The sequence below is a fragment of the Octopus bimaculoides genome, chromosome 4 (assembly GCF_001194135.2).
Source record: "Octopus bimaculoides isolate UCB-OBI-ISO-001 chromosome 4, ASM119413v2, whole genome shotgun sequence".
Lineage (NCBI taxonomy): Eukaryota > Metazoa > Mollusca > Cephalopoda > Octopoda > Octopodidae > Octopus > Octopus bimaculoides.
Window position 1 is genome coordinate 15,942,771 of NC_068984.1, and position 23,738 is coordinate 15,966,508.

Here is a 23,738-nt window from a genome sequence, read left to right on the forward strand (position 1 = left end):
AAAGAGTGAGAGAAAGTTGGGGTGAAAGAGTACAACAGGGGTTGCCACCACCCCCTGCTGGAGCCTCGTGGAGCTTTTAGGTGTTTTCGCTCACACATACAACGCTCAGTCTGGGAATCGAATCTGTAATCCTCCGACCACTAGTCCGCTGCCCTAACCACTGGGCCATTGCGCCTCTTCCCTACCATTCTTTTTCTCTCTCTCTCACATACACACACAACATGGTGACACTCAATGAAAAGGGAAGAAAGTTAGAAGTAATCTGGCTTACCTCAGTACATTTGCGAAATCTTTTGGGACTTACTCCATACTTTGTAGAATTTGTTGCACTTATCTTCTTTTTTTGAGAGACACAGTTTAGTTTCCCTCGAGAATATATACAAAGAGGCAGGTGAGATTTCTGAGATTTTAATGAACTTTGGGTGATAGCTACGTTTTCAATCACAGCATTTGACTGTTTGGTTGGTTCAACATCGTTACACAGTAAACTGTTATTCAAAGAATGTTTTGAGGAGTCTGAGGTACATAGAACATTTGGGTGATGCTGCAGCTTCTGTGAAGAACAGTCTTGGTGGAGTAGAATACTCTCACCATTCCTCTGAACAATATCCAAATGAGAAATTTCATTAAGGGTATTACGTTGTTGATTCTGTTGGCTCATCGGATCCCCTGAAAGTTTCCGTACGGAGGTAGTTTGTTGGTGATAAGAGTTAGCTTTTGAAGGAATGTTACTCTGGTGACAATGGCTGTAGTTAGAACAATGACAGGATAATTCCCCAAATGATTTCAGGAATGACTGCTGTTCTGGATTCAAAGAGCCATTAGTCATGGTTTCATGGTCGAATGTAGCATTCTCTTTTTCCATTGATGGGGAATGTAGTTTCAAGACTGGAAATGTTGGCTGTGCACTACTATGATAGGAATCATGTAGTTTGTTGCTTTGGTTAGACCCGAACATGGCTGCATTTAGCCTAAAAGAGAAAAACACAGAAATAGAATACGATCAATTAAATATAACAACAAATTAAACAGTTTAATATTTAGCTTTTTTTAAAAAGAATTACCAAGTTTTTCAAATTCCTAACCTGTTACTCCCCACCACCTTCTACTGCTTAATCCCCACTCTTGATAATTTGGTTTTTTCCTTTCTTTTCTTCCTGTAAAAATGTTAATAAAAACAAAATCTAAGACCAAAAAGTAAAACATTAAAAAAAAAATACTTTGAATTTTTTTTTTTTGAAACATAGAATTACAAAAATTGTCATCATTAGCTCATCATATAAATTCAGCATTTACATGTATATATAAAGGTTCTCTGTGTATGCTATAACAATTTGTAGGTTTATATCTTTTCTGCATAGAGAATTTGTTCTGTTGTTACTGCTTTTCTTTGTGGCTTTCAGTTTTCCATCGTCTTTTTAAGATACATTTTGAGTAAACCAAGTCAGATATCTAATTTTTCTTTTCTAGCTAGAACATCTCCACTTACAGTGAAAAGATCTCAACCAGCTAGAAATAATAGTCAAATACACCTAAAATCACATACTACTGTCTTAAATAAAATCATGAGATAATAGATTTTTAGATATCCTTAAAAAGACAGGATCATCACAGTTGGAATGTCTGATCATAGGTCTACCAAATTAAGGCCAACTTAGGGCTGAACAACATAGGAATCCTTTTCACCAACTCTCCTCTATAAACACGAGATTTCATGCTTCTTTTAGTCTAACTGAATTGGACTACTTTCAGAACAAGCTAACTGCTAGCCATACAAACAAGTGTTGCACATTCTTTCACTTACACTAAAAGTAACAATAGCTTAAAAGAAATTGATGTTACACCTGTGCACATTCCTACACACCTGGCAGCACTGCTAGCATGGCTCATTAACTTATATATTTTTCATATGACAGCTGCAAATCTTAAAACTGAATTTCTAATGTATATGTATAGTTGAACTTATTTTATGTAATGTTAATGAGAATGAAAAGATTCTAGTTTCATTCTTGTAAAATGCACAATAAAATACAAACAACCCAGTAGCTACCGAAGTTGAAAGGTATATGAATTACGAGACTGTTCAGTTATCAACACACACACACATAAGAGACAGAGAGAGAGAGATTAAAAGAGAAAAAAGAATTTAGTGAATAAATACTTTGCTAAAATAACGATGGGATCAAGCCAGGAATTTCTTGTGCAGCTGTGGGCAACAAGCCCAGCGGTACACAAGAAAATCTTTTCAAGTTGCAGAGAAAAATCAATGATAAAGTAGCAAAAATCAAATGTTAATTCGACACGTTGAAAAGTTAGCTCTGATTGCTAAGGTGGATGTTTCCGCCAGGTCAGGTAGATTACATTGATATTTTATTTTGTAAGAGAAGAAAGGTATTAAAAAAAAAGAAAAAAAACCTCTGCCATGGAAATTAGATAGAATATCGAGCGTCTTACAACGAATGCATTTGCCAAAATTACTGTTCATATTGTTATAAAGTCGAGATCAATACATTCCTAACATTTTATTGATTTTCATTATATATATATATATATATATATATATTAACGTCCTAATATAAATTAGTTAATGTGAATATAAACGATAGTATAATAAATGCTGTAAGAAAACGTATGGGGTTACAATAGTTTGTTAAAATCGAATCTAAGCTCTTAAAATCGAAGTTGACAACTAGGTAAGCCGCTTTCACAAAAAGAATTATGAGAAGTTTAAGAGTTGCACAACCTTATTAACTTTGGTAATAACAGTTCTTTAACCCATCAAATCGAATTGTTGTCTATAAAAACCACGGCAGAAAATACAAATGCAATAAAGAAGTTTTCTAAACTATAAAACGATAAGACTTACCTAATCTATTAATGGACCGTCCGAAACTTTTTTTAGAACAAATACATAAATGAAATGAGAGTTTTAGAGAAAAATAAGACAAACCTCTACTGATAAGATTTATATCTGGTGTAAGAGCTACAATAAGCGGTGGAAAATCTATTGGGCAGGAAATAATTTGCATAAAATGATTAAATGAAAGAAAATGTGGGACGGTTTAATTTCGTCTCACCTTTTTGTTGATCTGTCACCAATTGGAATGTTAGAGTTATCCTCCCTTGCACTAAACCATCGGACAGTTTACCTTCCCCCCTCTTTGTAACTAGAAAGCCATCCAGGTAGTGTAGTAGTAAGTAGGTTTTCTTAGTGATAGAGACGTTGTCCCCCCGCCTACATGTTCCATTACAGATCTCAGGCACTGAAGTTATTATATTTCAAAAGTGTAAAACCAAAAACCAAAATGAAAATATAAAAATGCTTTCACGATTTCTACTTACGTGGCTATAAAATTGTCGTGTAACACGAGCTGAACAATAGTTAGCAAATTGATAATGGTATAGTCATCGTAATATAAAACGCTTTCTTCACTACTTTAGATACAATAAAGTAAAAAAGTTACGGGTCACAATTAGTTTTAATGACAATTAGATGGAAGAGAATAAATACCCAGGTAAAACTATTTTAGAAAATAAAGATTCTTGTTTATTCTACACGTGTCTATTTCACAAAGGTGTGTCCACGAAATATTTCTTACAATACGAGATGAATTGTTAACATGGGAAAAACAGAAAAACACAAATGATTAAGCAAGTTGTATTAGCTGCTATATACTGATGTGAAACTGAATTTGTTGTCCGGTTTAAGGATGGTGGGTTACGCAGAACCGTTGGAGCGTCATGCGAAATGAAGTGTTATATAGAGTAACGGTTCGTTCAGCTCTTAATTAAAATCCCGCCGTAGTTTAACTTTCCTTTTCTGGGGTCATAAAAAAGTACCAATCAAGTACTGGGATCAATATAACCGTCTGTTCACCTCTCCAGTTTATCGCCCTGTTCAACGCCAGACCCTTGAGCAGAGTCCTCGTTTGCAAGTAAGTCAGGTCTTCAGTTTGAGGGGTAACTTCCTCCCACTAGTTTCGTAGGCCATAAAAAATGTTTTGGGCGCAACCCTTCGTTCTATCTCTGACTAAGCCACCAAAAATGTAGGGATTAGAAAACTTGAAGGAAAAAAAAAAAACCAAAAAAAAAAAAAAAAACCCAACACCCTCCATTCACTCATTCGAATGAAAAGCCATGTTCCCATCCCTAAAACTAGCTTTCAAACCCGGAATAATTTAGTGTTAGCATAATGCAAAAATGCTAAATGAGGTTTAAAAATTTAATTAGAAGTACTTGCAATGAGAAAAAGGCAACCTTATCATTATTTAAATCCGTTTTCCACATTGGCAATGGATGGACGGTTTGACAGGGCCTGGTGAGCCGCAAGGCTGCATCAATGTCAGCTTTGGTATAGTTTCTATGGCTGGATGTCTTTCCTAATGCTAAACACTTAAGTGTGTACTAGGTGCTTTTCTTCATGCCACCAGCATGTGAGATTGCCCTCTTGACTAAGAGGGTGAGGAGGGTCCATTGAGAGGTGGAAATAGTTGTGCGTCATGTGTTGAGAGACTAAAAAGTAGGATAGAGGGACAAGCCCAGGCGTCTTGCTATAGAGGAGATACATGGTTACTCCACATTATATAGTGGTGGGTGGGAGTAGATGGAAAGAAGGGAGATACTGAAGGTATGTTTCAGTACTTTTGGCCTTTCTCAGTTAAGTATACACTTCCTCATACATGCTGACATAGTGATAAGATAATCATTAAGTGTATAACATTATACACAAGTACAAACGAAAAGTTAGTATTTGGATTAGAAAAAAAAATCACTGAGATTAATTGCACAAGGATGCCATCTGCATGAAAAATGACAGTTAAGAAACACTAAAACAGCAAATTAATGGGATTGAATTATAGTACATTTTGAAGATTAATGAAGTTAGTTTTCTTTCTTTCATTTGTTTTATTTTTTTCTTAATCAAAACACTTTTAAACTCATCTTTTTTGAATGAATTATTGTTCATTTTCTAATCTTGTTTTCTGTTTTTTTTTTTTTGTTGTTGTAATTTTTCTAAGTAACTCAGACTCGATGCAAAATGAATTGAAATTTTGAAATGTAGAAATGAATTAAGACATTTTCAAAAACTGCTTCCAGTTTTTTGTAATAAGATCAATTTTCAATACAGCAAATAAAATTTATTAAAAATACAGTTTTTCTGTTGAATTATATATAGCTAGCTAAGTATCCATAAAAGTTTATAAGATTTATTTCTATTCCTGTTGAGTAATTTTTAATCTTTCTACTCCAGGCCTTGTTCCAGTATCTTGTGTGTCATTTGGTTGTCTTTCAGTTACTTTTGCTGTTTTTGTCAAACCTTGCTCCATTTTCTTCATGTGTTTCATTTTGTCTTCTTTCAATTATTCTTTTTATACAGAGTATTGCTTTACTTTTCTTGTGTTTGTTTTGTGACACTACTACTCTCTAACACATCCATAATGGACTTATGATAATCATCTTTCTGCAGTTCAAAGTTGAATAGCTTCTCTACAACAGAGATCTTAAACTTGTTCTGTTTGTAAAGTCATTTCTTCAATTTCTTACTCTTACACTCTCACTACTCTTCAACATATTTTCTCCTCCTCCTCCTCTATACTGTTGCCTCTCTTTCCCCCTATCTCATTAAAAATCTACCATCTTTTCTCTTCATTTCTTCTCTTTAAATAATATAAACAAATTTCTATCTTATACTAACTATCTAATTCCTTCTATCACATATCTGTTTTTTGTTTTTACCTCTCCTACAATACTTTAGTACTTACACTGTCTCTTTCAATTTTTATTTCACCACTTCCTTATATTTCAGTTTTTGCTGACATGACTGTCTCACGAGCATTATTAACTGCTGACTATTTCTCTCTCAACCCACCTCCTACACTGTCACTCCCCTACCTATTTATCTAACTTACTTCTCTTTATAACACTCTCTCTCTCTTTCACCTCTTTTGTCACAGCTACTGCTGTCCCTTTTCATATTCCTATACATGAAAGAAACACAAAAACTAACAAAGAAAAAAGAGTTACTTGACATTTTATATAAAAAATGACTAATAAACAATTTGCATTGAGATGTCATTTCTATAAATCCATTGTAGAAGTTGTTGCATAGCCCCAGGTCAATCCAGATCAAGCAAACTGATAAGCAAAGGAACTTCACCTGAAATCATCCAGTTTTTTTCCCCCAAGGAACCTAAAACCACATTATCCAAGATGTCCTTTTTAACACAGCAGAGTGTGAGTGAAATAAATTTGGCTGTTATTTCTAGCAGATCAGCAGCTATGTAGAGGTTCACTCGTTAGCTCTAAGTTGTTTATTCTCAAGTCATTTCTGATCAAGGCCTCCTATAATCAAAGACATTCAGCCGTGACCACCTCTTCATCAGGAATAACATGGACTGCATCATAGAACGTGTCATTTTTTAAAGTTGGTTTATTATGATTTGAGAGAAGAGATTTGGTTGTTATGTCTCACAAGTCAAGTGATTAAGTAAAAGCTTCCATATTGGCTCTTATAGAAAAAATATTTATTAGTTAAGTGCTGGTAGGGACACCATATTTCATTATGTGACCATAGTATACTACAAAGTATATCAAAGTCTTATAAGTCAATAATGTGTCCTACCTGTGTTAGCAGTGCTATTACTTCACTTTTCAAAGACATCTCTACAGATACTTTATAGAAATCAGAGGTAGCACTGATTTGTTATGATCGAAACAAATCAGAGCTGGCTATAATTTCTATAGACTATCTGCAGTGATAACCTTAAAAAGTGATATCTGTTAGTATCCACCTAACAATCAATCAATATGTAATGCTGAGTTTCCATGAATAACTTATGGACCAAATATAGCATTCCATTATGTAGAGACTCTATGTAAAATGTCAGACTGAAGTAGTTTTAGAGAAATTTACCCTATTTGGAAAAATAAGATTATAACAAAGATTTGTATATATTGTTTTTAAAGAGCAACACTAATTTCAGTTGTCTCTATGGATGTGAAATATGAGTGTTAGCTGTTGAACAGGATCTTGAAATGAAATGTTATTGGAAGATCCTACAATGTTAAAAAAACTGTTGAAAAAAACTGCAAACCATGAAACTTTTACTCGTTCCAGTCATTTGACTGTGGCCATGCTGGAGCACCGCCTTTTAGTCGAGCAAACCGACCCCAAGACTCATTCTTTGGAAGCCTAGTACTTATTCTATCGGTCTCTTTTGCCAAACCGCTAAGTTACAGGGACATAAACACACCACCATCGGTTGTCATGTGATGTTGGGGGGACAAACACAGGCACACAAACATATACATACATATATACGACGGGCTTTGGTCGGCCCAAGGCTATAATAGAAGACACTTGCCCAAGGTGCCATGCAGTGGGAATGAACCCGGAACCATGTGGTTGGTAAGCAAGCTACTTACCACACAGTCACACCTTTAAAAAGGTTGGAAATGAAGTGGTCTAATCATGTAACACATCAAAAGGGCATTCTACCTCTCTAACAAAGATTAATTTTGGACAAACACCTAATAATAGAAGAATAGGAAAACCACAAAGAGGTGGTGGTGGTTGAGAAACATTAATGCATGGACAGAGAAGATGGAAGAAAACATGGTTAGCTGATGATGATCAGGTAAGGTGGAGTGTGTGTGTATGTGTGTGTGTGTTGTGTCCCTTATTGAGAACTTACAGCCTCCTGAAAGTACTGATTTTAATTGATTAATCGTTTATATTACCACCAAAAAAGAAAATGAGGAGCTTTTAAGTTTCAGGAATGAAATTATAAAAGTTGCTTTGAGTCTTTTGTAATAAGATCTATTTATGTTGCAATTAAAGCTAATTAAATCTAATTTATCAGTTAATTCTTTCTTCATGTGAAAGGTCTAGGGTAAGAGCTAAACTGTTGATAACTTTGTAGTTGTTTTGGCAAACCGTCATCATGTGCTCTTTCAGTCCTTACCTCCTGTGCCACCAGATAATTGTGGTTGGAAGATTGCCAACAAACCCAGCAGTCTTTTGTTGAGAGACCACTGCAACTACTTAATTTATTTTTTTTACTTCTTTGACACCAAAAAGTAAGATATGCAAGGAGAGAGACAAAGGGAAGAAGGCGCTTTTTAGTCTTGTAAGGGACAACCCCTATAGTGTTAGTAGCAAGATAAAATGCACTCAGTCTTTGCTGTGAATTGGTTGGTAGTTATAGCGGAACTGAGCCATTGAAACCATGCCAAAATATTGGTATAAACAACAAAGTTGACTTTTAATTTGTTATTTTTTTCTGTTGTTATGCAGTCCAGATGACAAAGAATTAAGGTGGATGGAGAGGGGATATAAGGCCCATCCAAACCATGTCAACATGGAAAAATGGATGTATGAGGATTATCATGATACGATTAAATTATTGGTGAAGTTAAAAAAAAAAAGGTTTCAATTATAGAGGTATGACCATGCTGGGGCATAATCTTCAAGGGTTTTTTTTCTTAAAGTTAATCGTATTGATCCCTGTACTTATTTCATTGAACTTTATCAAATGACTTAACTTGCCCTTTAACACAAAGGGACACAACTTGATACACTGGTATGCACACATACACACACACAAGGGCCTTTCATACAGTTTACATCAGCCAAATTCCACTCACAAGGAACTGAGTGAAATTTGGCAGAAGACAGAAGACACTTTCCCAAATTGCCATGCAGTAGATTTGATCCTTCTATTTTGAAGCAAACCTCTTAACCACGTGTGTGTGCGTAAGAGTGTATAAGGTACAGAATAAGGTTTAAAAAATATTTTATATGCACATGAATCTACTGTATTTTCACACATACACACAATCATCATCATCATCGTTTAATGTCCACTTTCCATGCTGGCATGGGTTGGACAGTTTGACTGAAAACTGGTAAACCAGGAAGCTGCACCAGGTTCCAATCTAATTTGGCAAGCTTTCTATGGCTGGATGTCCTTCCTAATGCCAACCACTACAAGAGTGTAGCAGATGCTTTTTACATGCCACACACAGATACACACACATATATATATTAGTGACGGTGCGGCCTAATGGTTAGGCTGTTGCATTCCTGATTGTTAAGTTGTGGGTTCAATTCCTAGACCAGGCAGTGCATTGTGTTGTGTTGTGTTCTTGAGCAAAACACTCAGTTTCATGTTGTTCCAGTACTCCTTTTGACCAGTGATGAGGTGGGGTGGATCTCGGCCTGCTCACTTAGCCAGTGGGGTGTCATCGTTGGAAGGCTGAAACAATGCAAAGTGCATTGTGACCAGCTATGTGGAACAACATCTGAAAGTCTGGTCAGTCGCGTGGTATATACATACATGTATCACAGATGAACAAAAGGCATCATTAGAATTAAATAAATACATTAGGGACTTTTAGACAGAAACATCATCTAAGAATAATCTTTTTTTTTTTGATATTTCAGCTATCCATCAGTTGCAATAGACATATGAATAAAATCAATAAATAAAACCTCCATTGAGACTAAACTAATTTTATTTTCATAGCACATTTAATCTAATAGACAGACACAGCAGAATGTTAAAATATCTAGAATACTTCATTGGAAGATACAGTCCAACAGCAAAAGTAACTAAACCCTTTTGCTACAAACCCACCTGAAACTATGATACAAACTCCCTGTTTTAAAGAGATCCAAATTAAAAGCCTCACATCAAAATTTCTTGTTGATTTATGTTCCAAATGCCAGGACAAAACTGTTTTAATAAATCCTTCATTATTTTAAACAAATTAACTGAATTAAAGGAAGCATCGAAAAAATAAATATGATAACAAAAGGGTTAAGCAAAGTATAAATGCCATTATATACCAAGACAGTCTTTCTAATACAAAATTGTTTGCCTCTGTTTAACTATCAGCAGTGAGGAAACTAAAAGAAAATAATAATTAAAAAAAAAAACTGGGTGTCTATATTAGTACTTTTGGTTGAAAATAATGATGTAAATTTAGTGCATATCACTAATGATATTTTGTAAATACCACAAGACTGTAGAATCAAGGCCAAGCACAAAATTAATAATTTTATACCTCCAAATGAGGCAGGGTTGTGATGAAAGCCAACGATATATTTAATATTACTAACTTGATAATATGTTTCCAAAACGAATTACTGAATTATCTAAAAGTATATATGGATATATTTTGTAGCTTATTCATAGAAAGCAGGGCAACTCCCCAGACCTTCTTTCAAGGTTACAAGACTGGTAGGAGACAATTAGGTGACAAATTAAACAACCCAAAATTTGATATAGGTTCGATATAGGTTTCTTACTTTATGCAATTCGCAGAAGTATTAACGTAGGAGAGAATTAAATAACTAATTAACAATGGAAATAAAAACTGCCTATATTGGCTCTCCTCTATTAATACAAAGAATTTTAAGTGTATGTACAATTGAATTACCAGCTAAAAGATTTTGTGTTCTAATTCACTGAAGGTATCTTATGAAACATATTTAGTAATTGTACATTCTTAAGCTTAGTTAGGTGGCAAATTAGTAAAATTAGTAACATATCGAACTAAATACGTTGCAGTATTTGTTTCAGCTCTAAGTTTCAAGTTCAAATTCCACTGAGGTTAACAGTGTCTTTTAAACTTCTAGTCAATAAAATAAAGGACAAGGCTGGAATTGTTAGAGCTTTGGACAAAATATATTCAAGCTTTGGACATTCTCAATGCACAGGCAGATGTAGCAGACTTCTATGCATGTAGCCAACAAAATGGTGTCTTGCAGAAAATTACTTGTAGGAGTGGGGAATCATCTTAGTTGTCATTCATAAAAATTCCATGACAAATACTATATTTAATGGCATAAAAGATATGGGAATATTAGACACGCTCCTATTTCAGAGGTGCATATTCACGAAAATAATTTCAGTGCATTAAAACATGTAATATAAGCCTAATGTTACATACTGGATCCTGGGGTGATATTTGCGAGACATTTTTCGGACAAAAGTGCATCTCATATCATCATCATCGTTTAACGTCCGCTTTCCATGCTAGCATGGGTTGGACGATTTGACTGAGGACTGGTGAACCAGATGGCGACACCAGGCTCCAATCTGATCTGGCAGAGTTTCTACAGCTGGATGCCCTTCCTAACGCCAACCACTCCGAGAGTGTAGTGGGTGCTTTTTATGTGCCACCGGCATTAGTGCCAGTAAGGCGATGCTGGGCACAGGTGCCGTCAGGATTTTGCTTTCACTTGCCCCAACAGGTCTTCACAAGCCCTATTGAAATAAATCACCAAGGGTTGTTTATAAATCTGATGACAAGAAAGGACGAGGCAAGGATGAAACGTGAGGAAAGGACGAGGCAAGGATGAAACGTGAGGAAAGGACGAGGCAGGGATGAAGCGTGAGGAAAGGAAGAACAATCAGAGTAAATTGTTGGAAATAAGTAAGATAATCAGGTAATACTAACAGAAGTAGATTGATGTTCTATTTAATAATTTATTTTTCACGTTTGATAAATATGGAAGCAGTTTTTCCTCAGAATTTTGAGCATTAAATTTTTGTCACATAGCAAACACTTAAAACAAGGTTTTATACTATTGGATATGTAAGTGAAAACAAGGACACAGTTTTTTAAAGCTTTGGACTGGTCTGATAGCTTCACAGAAAAAAAAAAAATCATTGATAAAATAAGGACAAACAAAACAGTCATTCTTAATTTCCTGCACCCAAATAGTAATAAAATTAGTCATACATTTTACACATACTTCTTTCATAAAATAGTCTCATGTATCAGTGAAACAGGTCAACTATGTAAGCACCCTTCATTTCTGTTACCTGGACAGTCAGGTGAAAAAGGTACCGAGAGACTTTTTTTTTTTAAGTGTGGTGTGAGTTTTCTAGTTGTTAACTTTTAGTATCTCTAGCAACTATATTTCAACTAATGTCTACTAAAAAATAAAGCTTGTAGTAGCTTTTTTTTTCTTCATATTTGTTAATTTATCACTTCATAAAAAACTTAATACTTTCATTTTAAACCAACTGATCATGTTTTAGATTATAACATTTAAATACAAGGAAACAAAGAAAGAAAAAAGGAGGTTAGGCAGCAGAAGAGGGAGCGTGAGGGGGCAGTGGGCCACATATCCCATAACAAATGGTGTGCTCACCTGTGCCCCTCCCCACCAATCATGACCACGATGGCAATGCCATGGAGAATGGCCAGCAGCATTCGCTGAAGAAGCCGCTCTACCTCATGGGGCTCATTTCTCAGACAGGCCACTGTTAGCTTGCTTACCAACCACATGGTTCCGGGTTCAGTCCCACTGCGTGGCACCTTGGGCTAGTGTCTTCTACTATAGCCTTGGGCCGACCAAAGCCTTGTGAGTGGATTTGGTAGATGGAAATTGAAAGAAGCCCGTCGTATATATGTATATATATATGTATGTGTGTGTATATGTTTGTGTGTCTGTGTTTGTCCCCCCCAACATTGCTTGACAACCGATGCTGGTGTGTTTACGTCTCCATAACTTAGTGGTTCGGCAAAAGAGACCAATAAAATAAGTACTAAGCTTACAAAGAATAAGTCCTGGGGCTGATTTGCTCGACTAAAGGCGGTGCTCCAGCATGGCCACAGTCAAATGACTGAAACAAGTAAAAGAGTAAAATTGGTAGTGTAGGGTCTGAGAACACCTGCAGTCTTGATGGCAATTGGCACAAACTGATAGTAGCTGGTCAGGTCCCTGTATTTATTTAATTTTTCTCTCTTTATTTTATCTTTAAATTGTTTTGCTTTTGATAAAATCACTGTTAGCAAAAGTCCTACAGAAAGCACCATACAGATTTCATATTGCTAAAAACAATTATGAAATACATTTTCTTCGTTAAGAGCTGCCCCCATGCAACAACATTAAACAAGAACACCTGGCAAATAAGGGAACGGTGATCATAGACAATTAAGAAAGGTGATAATATTAGTTGGCTTCCTTGTGAAAACAGAAAGAATCAAATAAATGTAAGTCTTAATAAAAAAAGGGGTGTGGAATTTTATCAAGTTGGGAAGTGAATGTTTAATAAATTGATGAGAGATAGTATCAACAAGGAGGTAATTGAAAGAAAATATTTATATAATTATATACTGTGTCAGTGAGAAAAGAGAAAAAAATAAGGTAAAATATAGAGATATTTTGTTATTGAAGCAATTCTCGTCTCTGCCGGTTATAAATAAGTGTTTTTGTAGGGCGCCAACTGACAATATGCTATAAAGTGTTTTAAATTCTCAAATAGAGGAAACATTTAATAAATTATTTCATATGCGATAAAAGCTAGCAATTATAACCATATGGTACATTATATGTTATATAAGTGTAGATAATTGCAGCGTTTATGCTACATATGCCTACTTTAGGCAGAGTTCAACTTTTATTTCCTGGCAGAAGGAGGCAATTAAGGAATACACGATGGGTACGTCAAGAAAATACATCACCTGCTAATTCTTACTGTGTGTGTGTGTAGAATGGTGTAGAGGAAATAGGTGACATATTTTCAATGACAATTTTGGGAACAAAAGTGTTGTTGGTTACAGGTTTCTAATAAACTGACCACTGGATCATTACATTTATGATAGAAAGAGTAACAAGGGACTGTCTATGTATCTCAGTGGAATACCACAAGGTAGTTTTGTTTGACACATCAAATTATCTTTTACCACTAAACATCATTATTCACACACACAAAACGGGTCTTTGCAGTTTCTACCTACAAGTTCTTATAAAAAAGAAAAAAAAAAAAACCCTTCCAATTGAGTTGCACCATTTTCGTGGCCACTAGCAGATCAAAGACAATCATTGCACATACAAAGCTAATATATCCCTTCTCCTGAACATGACTAGAAGGTAACAAGAACCCTCAACAGCCCCACAAATGCTAGGTCTCACAAACACTCAATATCTTTTATGGCAAATACATATCCTTAATTTAGCAAAGACTGCATAACAAAGGCTACTGGCCTTCCTCTTCAGGAACCAGAGAGTACTTTGACCTTCAACAACTATTAAACAATTACAAAGCTCAGGTGGGACCCATAATAGAATTCTGCTCTCACAATTAGAACATCCAGATATTCTAGACTTCATATAGAAGAAAATTAAGAAAAAAAGAAAAAAAAAAGAAAACAAACAACCCCCACCACCCTAACTCCAGACTGATTGGCATAAAGTCACTCCACCATCGACACACTCTAACCTCTGACTAACAGACATGCTTTTTGCCTTTTCTTTTGGTTCTACTGAGTTGACTGGTCTCGTGTCACAAACATCCAAGTATTTCCAACTCGTTCCTCTCCCCTCACTTATATTGTGTCCTCCATTTCCCTTCCTTAGCCTTGTACTATGTCCTCACCACTGCAGTCAATCCACACCACTCTCAAGCAGCCCTCAGGAATTTTTTTCAATGCTGGCAGTTTTTTCTTGAAACCATCAACTTACAACCATGTATGAAGAACATCAACTGCATCAGTCCTGCCATTTTCAGAAGGCCTGTGATGGCCTCAGGCAAATCCCTTCTTCCAGATCAAACCAATTAAAAAGCAAAAAAAAAAAAAAAAAAAAAAAAAAAGCTCCACTCAATCTGAGGGTATAAAGGACACTTGCTCAAAGTGCAGCATGATGGGATTGAACTTGAAAGCCTGTGGTTGCAAAACAAACTTTAAACCACACAGCCATGCTTATTAAACTAAGCACTGAGCTTAGTTCACAATGTGGTAGTAATTCTTAGTTGTAACTATTGTACTTCACTAACATAAAAAATCGCGGCCACCACAGCTTTCGTTTCTCTTTCCTAAAGCACTTAAAATTTCCTGCCTAAGTGACAGAGAAAACAATGGAAAGCCATATCTAAAAAAACGTTATCAGACAGAGTCATTGTAAGTTATATCTGGAAAGACACAATTTTATGAATGAATGGTAAAGATAGTCTCCACAATCTAAAAAAGGTTATCAAATACAGTCATAGTAATTTATGTCTGGAAGCATGGGTTTTATGAATGGATACTTACTGTTGTAAAGACTGAGTGGTGTTAATGTATGTCAGTTTGCTGAACAAAATTGAAACTGCCTGGATGTGGAAAATGAGCTGAATAATACGAAATAGAATCAATGGCTGTCATTGATGTTGTTTGATCCGTGATCAATCCATATCACATATTCCGATTATCAATGACAGCTCAACAATGACCCTCTCCAACCAGAAATATATTCTATTTTAGGGGTATTTAGGAACACATTATCTAATATGTCTTCCTCATTTTTAAGATGGTAGGGCATTACTTGAGGGAAATTTGGCTGTTATTTCTAGTAAGGTGAATGACCACAAAAGGTTCTACATTGGTAGTTTTGCAGGGTAAAATGGTTATGGGCAGGAATCTTTATATCATCAATAACAGAACCAAGAAATCAGTGAAAGAGTGTCTGTCCTGGATTAGGATTTGAACAGAAAGATTTAACTTTTCTCAACAAGTTTTCTTTATTAACCTTTATAGAAAGGGTCATACCTACAGTTTTTCATCTTGCTCTGATGAACTTTCTGGTACCCTCTGTCATTTGCTTATCTTCCCAGGTACGTAGTTTCTCTTTTGAGCTCCATGTTAGTCATAACTCTTTTTGTTCTAATAACTGTTTTTTCTCCTATTGCTGCTTTCTGGAACTCACCACCATCATTTTGTTTTACTCTGGTCTACGATATGTCCCTTACACTACAGTGGCCTCAACCCTTGCTTGCAAGGGGATTGACAAAGGGACAGTGATAGCCAAGGAAATTCAGATAGTCCTAACAGATCCTCCAAGAGTGGTGTGGTTAAACTTGAGCAGATTGATATTAGTATGTGACGGTGTCATGTAAAAAGCACCCAGTACACTCTGCAAAGTGGTTAGCATTAAGAAAGGCATCCAGCTGTAGAAACCAAGCCAAAACAGACTTTGGAACCTGGTGTGGCTCCTGGCTTTGCCAGTTCCTGTCAAGTCATCAAACGTATGCCTGCATGGAAAATGGACATTAAATGTTGATGATATCTGTAGAGGAAAATATGTGGGTAATAGGTAAGGAATTTTAAAGTAATGTATCTGAGGCCAAAAAAGACTTGGCTGTGAAGAGAAGACCAAACACAGCAAGGCAGAGCGAAGGCAGATACAGCAAAATGTGAGATTCAGTATTTGGTTTGTGTCTTGGATAGGGAACTGAGACACTCCTGCCTCATTTAGTAAGAGAAAAAGTTAAAAGAGAAATATGATTTGTTGGCAGAATAACAGATCTTCATAGACAAAACCAAATATTGTCTTCACTTTTATCTTTCACTTTTATCCTTTATTGAACTGTGACCACATGGGGCACCCCTCTGAAGGGTTTAGTTGCATGAATTGACTCCAGTACTAATTCCTAAGTTTGGCACTTATTCTATTGATCACTTTTGAACACTATCTGTCGAGCATTGGTGGGGACTAAAAGCACACAAACAGACAAGTTTTCACACAATTTCTGTCTTCCAAATTCACTCACAAGGAATTGGTCACCTCAGTGCCATAGTACGAGACACTTGGTCAAAGTGCCAAGCTATGTAACTAAACTTGAAAGCATCTTAACGACACAACTACGCCTGTGTCAAGTCATTTGACTGTGGCCATGCTGGAGCACCGCCTTTAGTTGAGAAAATTGACCCCAGGATTTATTCTTTGGATGCCTAGTACTTATTCTATTGGTCTTTTTGCTGAACTGCTAATTTACGGGGATGTAAACACACCACCATCGGTTGTCAAGTGATGTTGGGGGGACAAATACAGACACACAAACATACATATATATATATATATATATATATATATATATACGACGGGCTTCTCTCAGTTTCCGTCTACCAAATCCACTCACAAGGCTTTGATCGGCCCGAGGCTATAGTAGAAGACACTTGTCCAAGGTGCCACACAGCGGGAATGAACCCGGAATCATGTGGTTGGTGAGCAAGCTACTTACCACACAGCCACTCCTGCACCTATTTAACAATTTATAGAAAATAAAATTTACCATTTTGCAGTTCATCTGCAACCCTCATTGGAACTGTACTACAAGTAATAATTCCATTGTTCATATCAACATGTAATAAATGTATTTCTTTTAATACAGTGGTTAAACTCATAAATGTCAAGTCATTAGACAACAAGCACAATGAAAGAGTAGCGTCTATATGTTTACTCAATCTGCTAGAAATAGCAACCAAATTTCTCTATGGTCACATCGACTAATGTGATCCTGGATATGCTGTCTGAAAATAAGTGGGATGGTCAAGGCTGTTAGACCTTTGATCAAGGCAGTCCTGGACTAAACAACAACAACAATACTCAACTAATTGCTAACTCAGTCTGCTAGAAATAGCAGCTACATCTTCCTCTGTTGTCATGTTAGCTAATGTAATCCTAAAAATACTATGTCTCAAAACAGATGGGATGGTCATGCCTTTGATCAGAGCAGTCCTGAGCCTAAACAACAACAACAACAACAAAATGATCTGATATTTGCTTGATGTAAGTCTGACAAGAAGGAAGAGAATGGGTATGAGCACTGTGTTGACTCATCAGAATATATTATGTATAATAGAAACACACTGAAGTCATTGCAGTTGGTTAATAAGAAGAAGAAGAAAGCAATTTCAGTTTAGTTGTGGAGATGTCAGTTGTGACAGACTGTTTTACCAGGACTGGAACAACTGGTGCTATCAATGAATGTTCAGTCATTCGTTGTAATAAAAGACGGAATGGTGAGAAGTTCTTTAAGTGTAGAGTGTCTTGAGAGAGGGAAGGAGGGAGAGGTAGAAGGAGAGGCAGGGAGAGGGAGAGAAAGGAGAGAAAGGAGAGAGCAGATAGAGGAGAGAGAGATGGAGAGAGAGGAGAAAGAGAGATGGAGAGGGGAGAGAGATGGAAGAGGAAGAGAGATAGAGGGGGAGAGAGAGAGAGACAGAGAGAGAAGGAGAGAGAAAGAAAGAGAGAGGAGAGAGAGAGGAGAAAGACAGAGAGAGGAGAGAGAGAGAAGGAGAGAGACAGAGAGAGGAGAAAGAGAGGAGAGAGACAGAGGAGGAGAGACAGGGAGAGGAGGAAAGGAGAGAGAAAAAAGGAGAGAGAGATAGAGATAGAAGAGAGAGAAGAGTTAGAATCAGAGAATGTGTGTATATGAGAGGGAGAATGAGGAGAAAGAGAGAAAAGAAATAGAGATTGAATGGAAAAAATGAAGAGAAAGAAAGTGAAAAGAATGAAAGAAAGAAAAAATTGAAAAAGAGAAAAGTACCAGGAAAGAAAGAAAGAAAGAGAAAAGAGTAGGAAAGGAAAAGGAGAGAAAGTGAAAGAAAAAGGAAAGAGAGTAGAAAGAGAGAATAGGTGAGAGAAAGAAAGAGGAAAAGATGTAGATAGAGAAACAGAATGTGTCTTTGTGAAAGTAATAAGATCTTGTAGTAGTTAGCTTTGGTAGATACCATATATTAAAGATTTCCTGACACCACTAATGGAAAAACACTTTTAACAATACACTTTAAATTTCATATTTCACAGCCTAACTTGCAGACATATTACAAAAGATAACTTAGACATTACATACTTTTTATTATTTCATACGTTTTTTTTTTTTTTCTCCTTCACGAAAGAATAAAACAAAATAAAAATAAAACTACTCGTTTATTCATATGAAGTTTATATAATACAACGAGAGATATTGCTGACGTCTTCATAATTAGAAACCTGGAGATTGCTGAAGTCTTATATAATACAAACCTAGAGATTGCTGTAATCTATATAACAGAAACCTACAGATTACTGAAGTCTGTATAAATACAATCCAAGACATTACTGTCGTCTGTATTATACAACCCCAGAGATTGCTTAAGCCAATATAATATAAACCTACACATTACTGCAGTCTATACAACACAAATCTAAAAGCTGCTGTTGTCTTATATAATACAAACCAAGAGATTTCTATACTTTCATATAATACAAGCTTAGAAGATTGCTGTAGTCTTTAAGACAAACCTAGAGATTTTGCTGAAGTCTGTATAACAAACCTAGAGCCTGCTGTGGTTTATATAATACAAACCTAAACATTGCTGAAACACATATTATATATCTATCTTTTACTAGTTTCAGCCATTAAGACTGTGGCCATGCTGGGGCACTGCCTTGAAAAATATTAGTTACATGAATCGACTCCAGTACATGTATTTTTAAGTTCGGCACTTATTTTATCTGTGTCTCTTGCTGAACTGCTAAGTTATGGGGATGTAAACACACCAACACCAGTTGTCAAGTGGTGGTGAGAAACAAAAGGCACACACACAAACACGACAGGCTTCTTTCAATTTCCTTCTACCAAATCCATTCACAAGGGTTTGGTCAGCCCGAAACTATAGTAGAAGACACTTGCTCAACATGACATGCAGTAAAACTGACCCTGGAACCATGTGGTTGGGAAGCAAACTTCTCACCATACACACACACACATATATATATATATATATGGACTGGCTCCTGTGCAGGTGGCACATAAAAAACACCACTTGAACGTGGCCGTTGCCAGTACTGCCTAGCTGGCCCTCGTGCCGGTGGCACGTTAAAGCACCCACTACACTCTTGGAGTGGTTGGCGTTAGGGAGGGCATCCAGCTGTAGAAACTCTGGCAGATCAGATTGGAGCCTGGTGCAGCCATCTGGTTCGCCAGTCCTCAGTCAAATCATCCAACCCATGCTAGCATGGAAAGCGGACGTTAAACGATGATGATGATGATATATGTATGTATGCCGACCTGAAGTTATGGAGGTCAGAAACACAGATAAAGAGAACACACACACACACATACAGGCTTCTGCATAGTTTCTATCTTCCAAACTCACTCGCAAAGCTTTGGTTGGCCTGGAAATATAGCAGAAGTGACTTGCTAAAGTTCCACACAGTGGTATTGAACCTGAAACTACATGGTTGCACAGTAAGCTTCTTAACACACAACCATGCCAAGCATTCCAGTCATGACCATCCCAGTATATTTGCAAAATGAATCTAGGATTGCATAATTCGATATCCTTCCATTTATAAGTTGGTAACAAGTGATTTGGAAGAATTTTAGCCACTATTTTTAGAAGGTTTAGTATCCCTGTAGCAACTCCTTTATTGGCAAGAGAAAGTCTTGAGCAGAGGAGATAAAGAACTAGGCAGATATATGAAGATTAAGAAGGGATTACAAAAGTTATAATTTAGGAATTAACACCAATAGAAAGTTTTGAAATCTTGGTAACAAACTTTAATCCAAATACGGCTTTCTTTTGATCAAGCTAATTTACATCCCGTTCCAGAATGATATAATTAGTTACAAGCTTGTAATTCATCTCATTAACCTCAAAAGGATGGAAAGTAAAGTTGATTCTAGAAAGATTTGAATTTAAAATGCAGATGGACAAAACTAAGTACTGAAAAACCTAGAGTCTGACATCAATATTTTGGCCAATACCATTTTTATCTTTTACTTGTGTCAGTCACTGGACTGTGGTCATGCTGGGGCACTGCCTTGAAAGGTTTTAACTGAATTGAGACCTTAGTACTTATATTTTTTAAAAGTCTGGGACTTACTCTATAGGTCTCTTTTACCAAATCACTAAGTCATAGAGGGTGTAAATAAACCAACACAAGCTATCAAGCAGCACGAGGAGGTGATAAACACACAAAAATGGGCTTCCACACAGTTTTCATTCTAAATTCACTCACAAGACACTGGGCAATAGTAGAAGACACTTGCCAAAGTGTGCTGTACAGTGGGACTGAACCCGAGACCACATTGTGGGGAAGTAAACCACGAGTTTCTTATAAGCACACAGCCATGTCTTATTTTATCTAAAAGACTACTTACTATTTCTGTATTTGTGCAAAAACCATAAAAGCTACCAAAACTGGAATATCAACTCTAACGAATGCAATACGTTTTAAACATTTTAACTTTGATTATAATGGCATTCTCTCAAAACATTTAACAGATCTGTTTCCAGAAAACAGACATTTATTTCTTACCAATCTTATTTTGCACAAAAAACAAAATGTCTTTGCGAACTTGCAGTCTTAACCCAAATTCGCATGTGACATAAACAAGACTAGGTCTGTTGGTTTAATGAATCAATCAACATTACAACAATATATTGTATATTTGTAACTGAACTAAAATACAATCCACAGGTCGAAAGGAAGATTGACTAGAATGTTAACTTTATTAATATGACATTTCCCAGCTCCATTTTGATTTCCACTCAACAGTTCTTATAAATGTTTCTTTATTGATCAGTTCATGTTTGTCACTGATGTGTGTGTGTGTGTGTGTGTGTGTGTGTGTGTGTGTGTGTGTGTGTGTATATATATATATGCACACACACAAGTGTATGTATGTGTGCATGAGTATGTATGTGGGTGTATATATATATCTATCTTTCACTTGTTTCAGTCACTGGACTGCGGCCATAGTGGAGCACTGCTTTGAAGGGTTTAGTCAAACAAATGGACTTCAATACTTATGCTTTCGGTCTCTATTGCTGAACCAATAAATAAATTACAGGGTTGTAAACAAACCAACACCTATTGTGAAGCAGGGATGATTCTCTCTCTCTCTCTCTCACACACACACACACCATATAATCTGGAATACAAGATAGCTGGTCAGTCTGCTACAACACCAATTAAACCATGCTACTCATAATGAAATTCCCCAAAGCAAGCCAATGTAATCTGGATAATAAATCTGAAGCAAAATATCAGAAACTTGAACTACAGAATCAGACATTCAGATACGATCACAAGATGTCCACTGAACACAACAGCCAAGCTACACCGTAAGATAAAAGGGATTATATACGATATGCACAAGGGAAAATTAATAACTTTAAATCATGAACTCAGGACCTTGCCTTGGGTAAGAAACTTCTTTATTGAAACGATATCAATAAACCATCGTTAAGCGTAAATTTGCCTTTAAGCTACAAATTGTGTGCCAACAAATGAAAGAAAACATCTCTTAGATCATTTTGGTCTCAGGCCTGGAATTAAAAGGATTCCAGCTATAATATATATATATCATGGTTGAATACAATCAGGAAGGAATATTGTAGAAACATCAACAGTGAGGAGTACAACTATTGATTCGTAAATGTTCAGTAAATCTGTGGTGGAAAGCTGAATAAAGAGAAAATAGTTGGATACTGAATGTCACTCGCACGTATGGCTAAGTAAACTATGGAAGGCCAAAATCGACATCAAACTGGTATATTGTTTTCATTTTGTAACCACGATTGAAAATATTGATTATGTCACATCTGTGACAATATTACACAGGATTAGCAGATGCTTCGAAATATCATCAAGGTTATACCTTCATAAGTAGCTGTTGTTGGCACTCCGTCGCTAACGACGTCGAGGGTTCCAGTTGATCCGATCAACGGAACAGCCTGCTCGTGAAATTAACGTGCAAGTGGCTGAACACTCCACAGAGTGTGACAAGGCTGGCCCTTTGAAATACAGGTATAACAGAAACAGGAAGAAAGAGTGAGAGGAAGTTGTGGTGAAAGAGTACAGCAGGGTTCGCCACCACCCCCTGCCGGAGCCCCGTGGAGCTTTGAGTGTTTTCACTCAATAAACACTCACAACGCCCCGGTCTGGGAATCGAAACCGCGATCCTATGACCGCGAGTCCGCTGCCCTCACCACTGGGCCATTGCGCCTCCACTTCATAAGTAGCAGGACGTTACTAAAACAATAGGTATTGTGCAGGTATGGCTGCGTGGTTAAAACGCTTGCTTTGTAACCATGTAATTTTAGACTCAGTCACACTGTGTGGCACCTAGGGCAAGTGTCTTCTTCTATAGCCCTAGGCTGATGAAGACGTTGAAAACTATGGAAGCCTGTGTGGAACTGTGTGATTGTATATAATCACTCTGTTGAACTCCTAGTGTGAAACCGATTAGTAAGATTGGCCAGAATGGGTATACGTATAATACACTTTGATTAATGTGTGTGTTTTTGTGTTTGTCACCAGCATCAATTGACAACCAGTGTTGGTTTGTCTATATCCCTGTAACTCAGCAGTTCAGCAAAAGACCAACAGAACAAATACCAGACTAAATAAGTACTGGAATTGATTTGGTTGCTTAAACCCTTTAACAAGATGCCCAGCATGGCTGCAGTCCAATGACTGAAACAAGCAAAATAAAAAAAAAAAGAATGTTATCTGAAAATTACCTTGAGATAAATATTGGTTTCAAATTTTGGCACAAGGCTAAGAAGTTCAGAGGAGGGATAAGTCAATTATATTGAACCCAGTGTTCAACTGGTACTTAATTTATCGAACCCGAAAGGATGAAAGGCAAAGTCAACCTCAGCAGAATTTGAACTCAGAATGTAAAGACAGACGAAATACTGCTAAGCATTTTGCCTGGCGTGCTAATGTTTCTCATCTCTTTATTGCCCACAGGTGGCTAAACATAGAGGGGACAAACAAGGACAGACAAAGGGATTAAGTCGATTACATCAACCCCAGTGCGTAACTGGTACTTAATTTATCGACCCCAAAAGGACGAAAGGCAAAGTCGACCTTGGTGGAATTTGAACTCAGAACATAATGGCAGACGAAATACTGCTAAGCATTTCACCCGGTGTGCTAACGTTTCTGCCAGCTCACCACCTTA

The 23,738-nt window shown here is 36.6% G+C and overlaps 1 protein-coding gene across 7 annotated transcripts in view; it reads right to left on the reverse strand.

Moving 5' to 3' along the window:
* The window catches only part of LOC106877062 (F-box/WD repeat-containing protein 1A), an 81,436-nt gene that overhangs the window by 25,710 nt on the left and 31,988 nt on the right, over positions 1-23,738 (reverse strand). For 3 of the 7 annotated variants that reach the window (XM_052966901.1, XM_052966904.1, XM_052966905.1), the window contains exon 2: positions 272-971. In XM_052966901.1, coding sequence (XP_052822861.1) covers positions 272-958 — 687 coding nt within the window. In that variant the 5' untranslated portion in view covers positions 959-971. Of the gene's footprint in view, positions 1-271; positions 972-1,085; positions 1,160-1,864; positions 1,906-2,950; positions 3,039-3,077; positions 3,167-23,738 lie in introns of those variants that run through there. The other 4 variants (XM_014925854.2, XM_052966902.1, XM_052966900.1 and 1 more) reach the window with 4 other exon arrangements.